The 12302-nt window shown below is 49.7% G+C and overlaps 1 protein-coding gene across 1 annotated transcript in view; it reads left to right on the forward strand.

Moving 5' to 3' along the window:
- The window catches only part of LOC146194395 (glucose dehydrogenase [FAD, quinone]-like), a 75163-nt gene that overhangs the window by 31993 nt on the left and 30868 nt on the right, over positions 1 to 12302 (forward strand). The window contains exons 3-6 of the mRNA XM_084596049.1: positions 6664 to 6853; positions 7575 to 7706; positions 8628 to 8758; positions 9123 to 9290. Of these exons, the coding sequence (XP_084452175.1) occupies positions 6664 to 6853; positions 7575 to 7706; positions 8628 to 8758; positions 9123 to 9290 (621 nt within the window). The remainder of the gene's footprint in view (positions 1 to 6663; positions 6854 to 7574; positions 7707 to 8627; positions 8759 to 9122; positions 9291 to 12302) is intronic.

The following is a 12302-nucleotide window of genomic DNA, read 5'->3' on the forward strand; positions in this document are numbered from 1 at the left end:
ACAGCTTGAACAAGCGGGACAAGTGAGTAGATAGCGAATGTCTGGGACGAGGCCCGTGCGTCTAGCAGCGACCGCTGCATCTGGAATAGAAACCAAGAGTAACTCTGTGTTTGCTGGAGTTATGGAACGAATGCTACTTTCTAGGCTATCGGAATGAAGGCCGTGTGCGAGAGTTGTCCGCGGGATCTGTGCGTCGGATTTGTGCTTGGGACCTGCTCATCTCATCTGTGCGCTGATGTGTCATTTGCTAATAACAGATATAAGAAGAGGAAACTCAGGAATGAAAACGGCTAATGGTGATTAGTAATGAATTAAAGTTACACATTAGATATCGATAGAGTTAATGAATGAATAGTACTAACAAAATTATCATAAAATTACGAAAATGACTATGGAACGACCAATATGTTAAACGACGGCTTGCAATGACTGCAACTGACTGGAAATGAGTAAACATGCTTAGCTATGCGTGCTAATGACTACAATGACTACGCTTGACTAAGCGTGACTACGGAACGACCAATATGTAAAACGACGACTTGTAATGTCCGCAACCCACTGGAAATGAGCACATATGGTTAGCGATGAATGGTAATGGCTAGGCACGACTGAGTATGACTACGGAACAACCCGTATGTCAAACGACGACTTGTAATGGCCACCACTGATTGGAAATAATCAAAATTCTTAGCCATCAGTGGTAATGACTACAATGACTATGTATGACTCTGCATGAATACGGAACGACCAATATGTCAAACGACTGCTTAATGGGCCGCAACTGACTGGAAATGAGCTATGAGCACAAGCTGGTCCAAGTAGCTCAGGCAATCAATGCGAGGCAAATGATAGGAGAGGTAGAGCAGGCTTTAGCGATTCTACTTTTAAGAGACATCAAAGGACACTCTATTTTTTTTTGAGCAACACCTTGGACTGGAGGTTTCCGAACCTTATATATTGTTACGGTGCGCAGTATCGAGATGACGACGGGCTGGTGTGGTGTTGTGAAGAAGACAACGCTCAGGCTAAGCTGGGTTCGTTCTGGTGGTGTGTGCATCTGACAGTTAACTAGCGTTTACCGCTGTGTATGTTTCCCTTAACATTTGGTGGAGGATTGCTGAGACTGCGTCCGTAGCAAACCTGGATCTCCGTAGTGGCCGCCAGATTAGTACAATCACTATGTTAACCGACGCGATGTCATCCTCAGCTGCACCACCGGCTTCCACAGTCGTCATGACGCAGCCTCGAAACCCGGGCACCTTTTGCGGCACCATGCCGACGTCGAAGACTGGATCGGTATGTACGAGCGCGTCAGCAAGCACAATCATTGGGGCGCGACCCTCATACTCGCCAACGTCATCTTCTATCTGGCAGGTACGGCGCGCGTCTAGTTTGAGACGCATGAAGGCGATATCACATCCTGGGATATGTGCAAGGAGAAGCTTCGAGATCTATTCGGCAAGCCGATTGGACGCAAGCTCTGCGCACAAAAAGACCTCGCATCTCGTGCCCAGTCTTCGACGGAATCATATTTGTCTTATATTCAAGATATTCTAGCCTTATACCGAAAAGTGGACAGTGCCATGTCCGAGTCAGACGAAGTGGGCCACATGTTAAAGGGAATTGCAAACGATGTTTACAATCTGCTGCTTTGCAAAGACTGTCCGATGGTCGACTCAGTCATCCAAGTTTGCCGGCAGTTTGAGCAAGCAAAACACCGTCACATTACTCCACGCTTCGACCTCTTGCCAAACACAGCTGCTACGTCTTCGTGTGAAGATGGTCCAACACTGCAGCAGCCATCTCATACCTCCAACTTGACCAGGATTGTTCGCCGAGAGATAGAAGCTATGGCGCCGGTTGCGCTCGCTCCTTAGCCGGCAGATGCTACTATAGCCTTAATACAATCTGTCGTTCGCCAGGAGTTCACAAATGTAGGCCTCAACGCGAATGTGGGCTTCAACTCTGGCCATTCGTCTGCACAGCCCTCATTCCAAACTAACGCACAGCCATCTGTCCAGCCCACCGTTCCGGTGGTAGCTGCTGCGGCTCCGACGGCGCCCTTCCCTACGCGGTTCCGCTACCGCAACCCGGACGAATGGCGAACCTCGGATGACCGACCCATCTGCTTCAACTGTTCACGTGTCGGCCACATTTCTCGTCATTGCCGCAGCCGTTGGATCCCGCCACCTCGACCCCGCTACTTTCCTGATCGCAGCGCCGAATATGGTCCACACCCAAACCATTTTCGTGGTACGCGCTTTCGTGACTTCAACTCTCCTGCCCAGCGCATGTCCAGCCGCTCACCGTCTCCTCAGACCCGGAGGTCCCACTCGCCCCAACTTCGCCGTGCATCATCTCCCAACTTCACTGGCTCTCTTCCGGAAAACTAACCAATGCAGCTCCCGGAGGTGACGCTGCATTGACAACCCGGCCCGAAAATCCTCTGCTGACCCTCGCTCATCGTCGGAACCTTCTAAACATCTGTGTGGATAGTACCCCTGTTACTGTCCTCATTGACACTGGTGCCCAAATTTCAATCCTCAGGTCATCCTTTCGCCGCCGTCTCTAAAAGGTTGTCACACCTGCCACTTCATCCGCCGTTCGTGTCGCCGATGGAAGCGTCGCTGCCGTCGTGGGACTGTGCACTCTGCGCGCGAGTATTTGCGGTCGCACTACCCCTGTCCTTTTCACTGTTATCTACCGCTGCCCTCACGATGCGATCTTCGGCGTCGACGTTTTAACGGCCCATTCTGCCATGATTGATTGCTCAACTGGCCTTCTTCGCTTAGCCCTGCTCTACTGCTCCGAAAAAAACGATGTCAATCCCCGCCTCCGATCCGCCGAGTTTGTTCGTCTACCGCCCGAAGCTGCTATTTATGTTCCACTGGCCCCGTTCCCCGCAGTCCCTGACGGCACATACGTCACTGGCCCAATTACTGATGGTCTCCGTCGCAACGTCCCTCATACCGTTGTGACCGTCACTGCTAACCGCACCTATCTTCCCGTCCCTAACTTCAGCCGCTCGACCCAAGTTTTACCCCATGGCATCGCACTTGCTGATCTGGTTCCTTTGGCGGACTGCGAAGTTGCTGCTCTAACGCCTCAGCATCTGTCGGAGCAGCATATATCAGCTTCTTCACATTCGAACCTCTTTTCAAGCATGATATCTGCGGATCTGCCAGATGACCAAGCCAGAGCTCTCTTCGACCTTTTACTGTCGTACAGGGATATATTTGATTTCGGGGACCGACCATTGGGCCAAACATCCGTTTTGACCCATCGAATCAATACGGCTGACGCCAGCCACATCCCCAGACGGCCTTATGGTGTTTCCCTCACTGAGCGGCATGCGATACAGAAAGAAGTTGACAAGATGCTGGCGCAAAACATTATTGAGCCTTCCTGTAGTCCCTGGGCGTCCCCTGTCGTATTGGTCAAAAATAAAGACCAAAGTTGGAGATTTTGTGTCGAAACAAAGAAAGATGTTTACCCTCTTCCGCGAATTGACGACGCGCTTGACTGCTTGCATGGTGCCAGCAACTTTTCTTCCATCGACATGCGTTCAGGCTACTGGCAAATTTCTGTCGACGAACGCGATAACGAGAAAACCGCATTTGACACCCCCGACGGACTCTATCAATTCAAGGTGATGCCATGTGGACTCTGTAACGCAGCTGCGACATCCGAGCGCAGGATGGACTCGCTCCTCCGTGGCTTCAAGTGGACAACATGTTTATGCTGATGATGTCGTCGTTTTCTCTTTCACGTTCGCAACTCACATTGATCGACTTTTTACAGTCCTGGCCGTTTTTCGCCGCGCCGGTCTTCAACTGAACATCAAAAAATGCAACTTTGGTCGGCGCCAAATCAAAGTCCTGGATCATTTGGCTGATTCAAATGGTGTTCAGCCCGACCCTGACAAAGTTCGAGCCGTGCGCAAGTTCCCTACCCCGAGTAGCTCAAATGATGTGCGAAGCTTCCTTGGCCTTTGCTCCTACTTCCGTCGCTTCATTTGGAAATTCGCAGACATCGCTCGTCCGCTTACCTCTCCTTTGAAACAAAATGTACTTTTCTTATGGAGTTGTGACCAACCCTATGCCTTCATGACGCTTATTTCCGCCCTCACTACTCCACCTGCTCTGGCGCACTTCGATCCTTCTGCACTTACCGAACTGCGCAGCGACGCTAGCGGCCATGGTATTGGTATATCCTTGCCCAGTCCCAGCATGGGTCCTCCCGTGTTATTGTTTATGCCAGCCGGCTGCTTTCGTCCTCTGAGCGCAATTATTCAATTACAGAGCGGGAATGCCTTGCAGTTGTTTGGGCGCTGATAGAATTTCGCCCTTATTTGTTTGGGCGGTCCTTCTGTGTAGTGACAGACCATCATGCTTTGTGTTGGCTGTCCTCACTTAAGGACACCACTGGCCGCTTAGGTCACTGGGCCTTGCGAATACAAGAGTACGAATTTAATCTGGTATACTAGTCCGGCCACTTACACCTAGACGCTGACTGCTTGTCCCGCCATCCCGTAGATCCTCCCGATTTGTCCGACCATACTGCTGACGACTACATTTTGTCCATCTCGGACTTTATAAATATCGCCTCCGAACAGCGTCGCGATCCTGCCCTGCAACCAATTATAGACCAGCTGCGCAACAACCGTGATTCTTCCGCCAGCATGTTTGTGCTCCATAACAAGACATTATACAGACGCAATATGCGTCCAGATGGCGCGGACCTTTTACTGGTTGTTCCGGCTAATCTACGCTCTATTGTCCTCTCCCAACTTCACGATGTCTCTACAGCAGGACACTTGGGAGTATCACGCACGCACGACCGTGTGCGGCGGCGATTTTTCTGGCCTGGTCTCTACCGCTCTGTGCGTCGCTACGTCGCCGCTTGTGAGCTATGTCAGCTCCGTAAGACACCCTCGCTTCCGTCTAGTGGGCTCCTGCAACCAATCTCAGTGCCAACTGAGCCGTTTTCTCGTGTGGGCCTCTATCTTCTTGAGCCTTTTCCGACGTCGACTTCTGGAAACAAACGGATTGCTGTGGCGACTGATTATAATACCCGATATGCTGTAAACAGGGCCATGCCCACCAGCGGCGCCTCCGACGTTGCCGACTTTCTTCTGCATGACGTAATCTTGATTCATGGCGCTCCGCGTCAACTGCTCACAGATCGTGGCCGCTGTTTTCTTTTCTAAAATGGTTCATGACCTCCGCTAATGTGCTACTCGTCACCAATTCACCACGGCCTACCATCCGCAAACGAACGGGCTTACTGAGCGCCTTAATCGCACAATGACCGACATGCTATCTATGCATGTGTCCGATCACCATCGTGACTGGGACATCTTACCTTTCGTCACGTTCGCCTATAACTCCTCACGCCATGATACCGCCGGATACTCTACCTTTTATCTACTTTTCGGCTGCAACCCTTTACTCCCCTTCGACACCTTGCTGCCCCTTGACAACTCTTCCTGTAGTTAAGCTTCGGACGCCATCGCCCGCGCTGATGCCGCCCGCCACATTGCTCGAGACCGGCTTGGCGCGTTTCAGTGCTCACAAAAGCGTCGTTATGACCTACATCACCGAGACGTCCACTGCCCTCCTGGTTCCCTCGTGCTTCTTTGGCTTCCAGCCCGCCATGTGGGGATGTGCGAGAAACTTCTGCCTCGTTACATGGGTCCTTACTGCTTCCTGCGACAAGTCACCGATGTGGCCTATGAGATCGCCCCTCTACAGCGCAAGTATCCTTCCACAACCCCTCATCCAGAAATCGCGCACGGCGCCAGTCTGAAACCGTACCATTCAAGTTCTCCTGTGTAGGCAGCACCGGGACGGTGCTTCTCCCGCGCGGGAAATACGCTTACAGTGCGCAGTATCGAAATGACGACGACGCGCTGGTGTGGTGTTGTGAAGAAGGCGATGCTCAGGCTAAGCTGGGTTCGTTCTGGTGGTGTGTGCATCTGACAGTTACCTAGCGTTTACCGCTGTGTACGTTTCCTTTAATATTATCATCAGTTCCTTCCTTCGTTTCGTGCTATACTCGTCGGTATCCGAAGCGCGCCTGCCACTGTTGGCAGGTAGTAATGTGCCGCTGTGCTACTTTTGAAACTGGCTACATTTTTCAGTTGCCTTCTACTGAAGAATTTTGGCTTATGGTCGCCCGAATTTACAAGTTTTATTGTTGCGATGCCATGGCTATCTGCCGTTCATAGTAGCTCAAGATCAATGGAGTTTACGTTCCGAAGGTTACATTTACCGAGATTTACCGAGCAAGGCGCCCGTGTGCTGTACGATGTCAGTGCACGTTAAAACACCCCAGTTGGCCGAACTTTCCGGAGTCCTCCACTACGGCGTCTCTCATATCCTGAGTCGCTTTGGGACGTTAAACCCCACAAACCAACCAACCAACCATCATTTAAACTCTTGGATTATGAATGTAGTTTAAATGTGTTTACTCCTTCTATCTAAGGTTGCTTTCGAACTGCAGAACTTTATTTTGAGACTGGGTAAAGGGTCGGCGCCCTGAGCATTGGCCATCATCGCAAATCATTGCAGGAATTAAGGAAACTCCTCTTGCTCACCAGCATGAACTGGTACCCAATGCGCTAGTGCCGCGACTATTGAATCTCCCTTCCTTCCTGTGCAGAGGGATCTGTGGATTCAAGGCAAGGTGCTAGGTGGCGGAAGTGTGCTCAACTACATGATCTATAACCGGGGTAATCGGCGCGACTACGACAACTGGGCCAGAGGTGGCGCCACCGGTTGGTCCTACGACGAGGTGCTGCCCTACTTCAAAAAGTCTGAGGACAACACCAACGCAAGCCTCGCCGAAGAAGGTGAGAGCTTGCTCGCTTCGCCGCCTTACGATGTCATACCGGGTAGAAACAATGTCAACAACGGGAACGTGGTTTAGACGTCTGGTAGTGTCTATACATATACATTACTGGCTTTCGTGTGATGCAGCGTCACGCTTTTGCCAGACTGCCTAACTGGCCGCATTAGCAGTTTTGAATTGAGGATAAGGTACTAGATGAATAACGTGCTCAAGTTGAGGACAAAGTGGAGACGAAAAATCTTAGGTGTAACGTTAAGAGATAGGAAGCGCGCATAGTAGGTCAGAGAAATAACACGAGTTAATGACATTCTAGTGGAAATCAAGAAGAAGAAATGGGCATGAGCAGGGTATATAGTACGTACAGAGGACAGCCGATGGTCGTTCAGAGTAAAAAATTGGATTCCAAGGGAAGGAAAGCGTAGTAGGGGGCGGCAGGAAGTTAGGTTGACGAATGAGGTCAAGACATTCGCAGGGAGGGGTCAAGTGGATGCAGCTAGCACAGGACGGGGTTAATTAGAGGAATATGAGAGAGAGGCCTTTGCCCTGCATTTGGGTATATTTTGGCTGATGAAGAATGGCTAACGTGCGATGTATGCTTTATTACTGCTCATGAATGTTTCGGGGGGGGTGTTTTCCGAAAAGGCGCAATTTGTTAGCGGAGAAGCGTGAAAGACGTTTTTGTGAGATTAAACTTTTGCTGTAATCGTTCCGCTATGTCCCAGGCTACCATGGCACCGGTGGTGAGCTGACCGTTAGCTCGACAAAGTTCCAGACAAAAGCCCTACATGCCTTCCTGAAGGCTGGGGAGGAGCTGGGGTACGAGATCAACGACCACAACGGAGCGCGGCAAACGGGTAAGCAAGTCAGAAATATCGCGAATGCATGCGTGGATTAGCTCGGAAGATGATTCAAGTTTTGTAGAAAATTTGAGAGCAGAATATTTTTTACGATGACAGGAATAAAACAGAACGAGAAAAACTGCATAATTTAGGCAGAGGACTATGCCTGGTTTACACGCTTCTGGGCGAGAAGGATGGCGGAGATAGAACTAAAAACACGAAAATATAGTTGAATAGAAAAGAGAGTGTGGGATGTGTGAACGGTCCCTGGGTAACCTGGAGAAAGCGAAAGGCACCCTGAGGAAGCGCCTTGAACAAGCGGAATAAAACAAGTGTGTGCTTAAAGGCAATTAAAAAAATTAAGCACGACTATTTCCCCCTTTGCGGTTGAACTGATCGCCTGATCTTGTGCTGTTTTATTATTTTAAGAGTAATCTTGTAATAATAGTGCTTTCCTGCATTAGTACGAGTGTTGGTCGGTATTACTGCGCAGGTTTTACTTCGCGAACCTCAGCTTGTTCAAAGACTTGACCGATTCGTTAAGGCGATGCTTACGCATTCTTCTGATTTAGTTGTTGCGATGTCGGACGCTTGCATCTCGCAATTACACCGCTGCTGTAGCAGCGTCCTCTATGAAAAATGAGAGCGGCAGAAAAGGAGACACGAGCTGCGTGCCATGAACGATCGGGGATCAGCTTGGAAGAAGAAAATAAAAACATTTGGTGGAATCCACATTTGACTTGTTCGGATCCTGCTACCCAACGGCGCTCTACAGATGGCGACGCCGATGTGATGGAACTAGCAACTTTCCTAGTTTCCTGAACATGACCATTTGACCATGTTATGATTTTGTCACCTTCCTCTCCTGCGTTTGCTAATGAGTACGAGTATCCCCCCGCACATAATCTTATCGTAGTCGTCATCGCACTTGGGCAGGCTTCATGGCGAACCAGTTCACGGTACGAGGCAAGGAGCGCTGGTCTACGTCAAAGGCGTTCGTGCTGCCTGTTGCGGGGAAAAACGGACGCAAGAACCTGCACGTGTCGTTATATTCGAAGGCGACTAAGGTTGGTGAATTCATGTTGCTATACTTCAGAGGGGAAGCCATTCGCAGCAATCCTAAGCTTATAAAACAACTGAACCCTCGTTTGGTTTTCTCTTTTTTCTAGCAATTCATTTTTGGGAGAATACCAACTTAGAATTTGTTGTAAAATGGATAAGGATCTTTTTTATTATAGCATTTTGCTTTTCGGGCCTATGCCAGATGTACACTAGAAGAAAGCTGGTTGAATGTCCAATGGTTTTCCTAAAAATGATGCAAGATGTAAAGGGTGCATAACATGTGGATTTAGGAGACTAAAGCAGGCTTCGACCCTAAAAAGAAGTCTGGAGACTTTAATTTCCCACAGTCACGGGTGCCTATCTTTACAGATACTGTTTGAAGGCAAGAGGGCGGTGGCCGTCTCCTTCAAGAAAGATCAGCGAAAGCACACGGTTCGCGCATCCAAGGAAATTATCATCTCTGCAGGAGTAATCAACTCGCCTAAGCTTCTCATGCTCTCCGGAATAGGGCCGAAGGAACATCTTGAAGAGATGAACGTGAGTTTTCCTCCACCTCTATCCTCATGCGTGGACTGCCGAGACACGTGCCTTTCAAAGGGTCAGTCCGTGTATTAGTATCACAGTTCCAACAAAATTAACTCAGTCTGCTACGATGACGCTGCTCATTTTGAGCTATGTGCCCTATGGGGCTTTGCAATTTGCGTGAAATAAGGTTTAAACACATCTAGAAAAAGTTCTTAGTTAGGCCTGCTTTCCTATGTCTTCGCCTAATTGAACTGTATGACGACTGTACCCGAGAAAGCTGACTGAAGTAGTACAATTGCCGTGGCTCGGTTAGAAGAAGTGCTGGAAAGATCACATTGCGATCTGGACAGGATAGGAAATGCGTTAATTTCTCTAGGAGGGTCTTGTGCTAGTAGCAGGAGGTCCATCTTCCTCCTTCTCACAGTGTCGGTGCCCCTATTCCAGGGTTCTGCTGAGCTTCGCTGCTCGCTGGGCGTGCTGGATCAGACCTAGTTGGCAACCCAGATCAACGCTGGGCAGCTGGCTCTCCCACTGCTCCGCATTAGGGTTTTTACGAAAGCTATCGTTATTTCTACATTCCCACGTGATGTGGTATAACGAAGATTTGCTACCACACCATGGGCAGGTGTCCCGATATTGCGACGGGTAACTCGTGCTAAGGATATACAGGTTAGGGAAGGTACCTGTCTGCAGTCTTCGCCAGTAGACTGCGTCTTGTTGTTTTAGATCCCGATGAGGCGGCAGATAGTGGATCCGTACCCCCTTATAGTAGTTCAGAATGTCTGAGTACGTAGGGCCGACTCGCTCGGTTAGATCGTCCTATTGGGAGGAAGCTCGGCTCGGGTATCCTCAAGCTACCTCGTCAGCACGTTCGTTCCCTGCTATGTCCGTGTATCCTGGCATCCAGTAGATGTTGTGTGTGCCTTTTGATGGGGTCGCGCTCTGAAGGAGCCTGAGCGCGGCGCGACCTATGCGGTCGATCATGTAGTCACGGCACGCTTCTCTCGAATCTGCAAGAACGGTAAGGGACGTGTTCCTTCCATACCCGGCTACCACCACTAGAGCAACGGCCAGCTCCTCTCCTTTGGTTACCGTGCAATCCCTGACGGAGGCTCTAGCTAATTCCTTTAGTTTGGAATCAATAGCTACCGCCACTGCGCTGTTATGCGAGCTTCCTGTATACGGAGCCGCGTCCGTGTATACCGTTGTGGATTTGTAGCTCAATTTTGTTGTACATACTTCGCTCGGGCTGCCATACGGACCACATGCAAGTCGGGGTCCATGTTCCGGGGAAGGGAGCTAACCTTTAGCGTCTGGCGAATTACGTCCGGTGCTCTCGCAGTACAATTCTCAATTTCCGCAGTTCCACCTAGCCCCAGTCGCCTAAGAAGCGAGCGCCCCGTAGGAGTCTGCTGGAGCCTGGCTATCTGCGTGACCAGTTGGGCTTCTTTGATCTCTTCGAAGGTGTTGTCAACACCAAGAGCTAGTAGTTTTGTGTTGAAGGTGTTCATTGGTAGGTGCAGGGCTGTCTTGTAAGTTTTGCGGATGATCATATCTGCACTTTCCACTTCTCCTTTGTTGAGGTTGAAATATGGGAGGGCGTAGCCCATGCGACCGAGCACCAGGCTCTGAACCAGGCGCAGGGTATCCCCCTCTCGCATGCCGCTCTGCTTCTGCGACACGCGCGTGATCATCCTGGCGACCTGAGTAGTGGATTGCTTGAGAAGGCCGAGCGTATGGCCTGGGTTGCGATTCACAATGAAGTTGGATCAGGGCCCGTGAAATAGCCCTTCGAGGCCTTCTCGACGAGTGGAGAAAGAGAAAAAAGTGTGCATACTGTGATATTTGCAACAAGCACAGAAATGCGTCTTCACGTTAGGAAGAGATAGAGCAAGAACCCACGTTATGAGACCAGAAGGGCGCGACCGACGAGTCTAGGCAGCTTACATCACGTGCAAGTGTTGTGTTACTGTGCCATCTTCGAAAGGCGCAGTAACAGTATCCAGTGCCCGCGCCACTATGACGTGCTGACACTGGATACAACACTATGCCACTGGCACGCGCTGTGGATACGTCCGAAGGCAGGCTCATCACGAAAAAAACAAACAAATTGCGGCCTAGCCCGTTCTGCATTCAGATTTACGTCATGTAGGAACGCTTGCATGTTGTTCAAAGATCTGACACTATACATACGCAAGGAGGCTGCCACTAACGTCTTTGCGCTTGCTTTTTACTGCGGCATTTGTAAGCATCAATGTGGCTGCAGCGATCACGTAATGGAGTATACAGCATGGAGCCTTCGCTTGCTATCAGTGAGTCGGCGCAATAATTTATTTCTGATATTTTCACGTGTCCCAGATTAAGTATTGGTCTGGCCGATGCCAACCGTGAAGATCCTATAGCATTGGCACAGTCATATTTATCTACATTGTATGCAAGCGTGAGCCAATCAGATGAACATAATTATTGACAGAGAAACTTAAGCCTGCCGACCGTCTGATTTTGTATTTGCTTGTTTGTTGCACACCGAAGCTACAACGTGTCACGAGTTTCCCATTGGGCTTGTCTTGGTTGCCAGACCTAATTGAAATAACGGAGGCAAATATTTAGTACGTTGAGACCTGTCATCACCAATTACTGCATGGCACAGCCTCCGCGCTTCCCATTTGCATTCTACGATTATCACTGTAGCATCAATACGCATTCCAAATATACATCAGTAATTTATACGTACAACAACGTTTTTTCTGTGTGTCCCTGACACACGCTTGGTACCAAACACCCTTCGCCGCCTGTACAGCTCAGGTCTTGCTCTGGAAACATCCCGCACATACCTTACACTGCCCATGAGCTCCTCACGCCCGAATGGCTGAGCCTGTTTGATAAATTGACTGCATTGAGGAAGTTTTAGTGTGATTTGAAAAGCATGTTTCGCATGTCCAGGGTTCTTCCCTAGTTGTACTGCATTTGTGATAAAGCAGGCATTAAAATAAATATCCTTTGTGGCCTCTGCGTTCCGTGTCC

This window comes from Amblyomma maculatum, chromosome 3 (genome assembly GCF_055883805.1).
Source record: "Amblyomma maculatum isolate TAMU_Amacu chromosome 3, ASM5588380v1, whole genome shotgun sequence".
Classification (NCBI taxonomy): Eukaryota; Metazoa; Arthropoda; class Arachnida; order Ixodida; family Ixodidae; genus Amblyomma; species Amblyomma maculatum.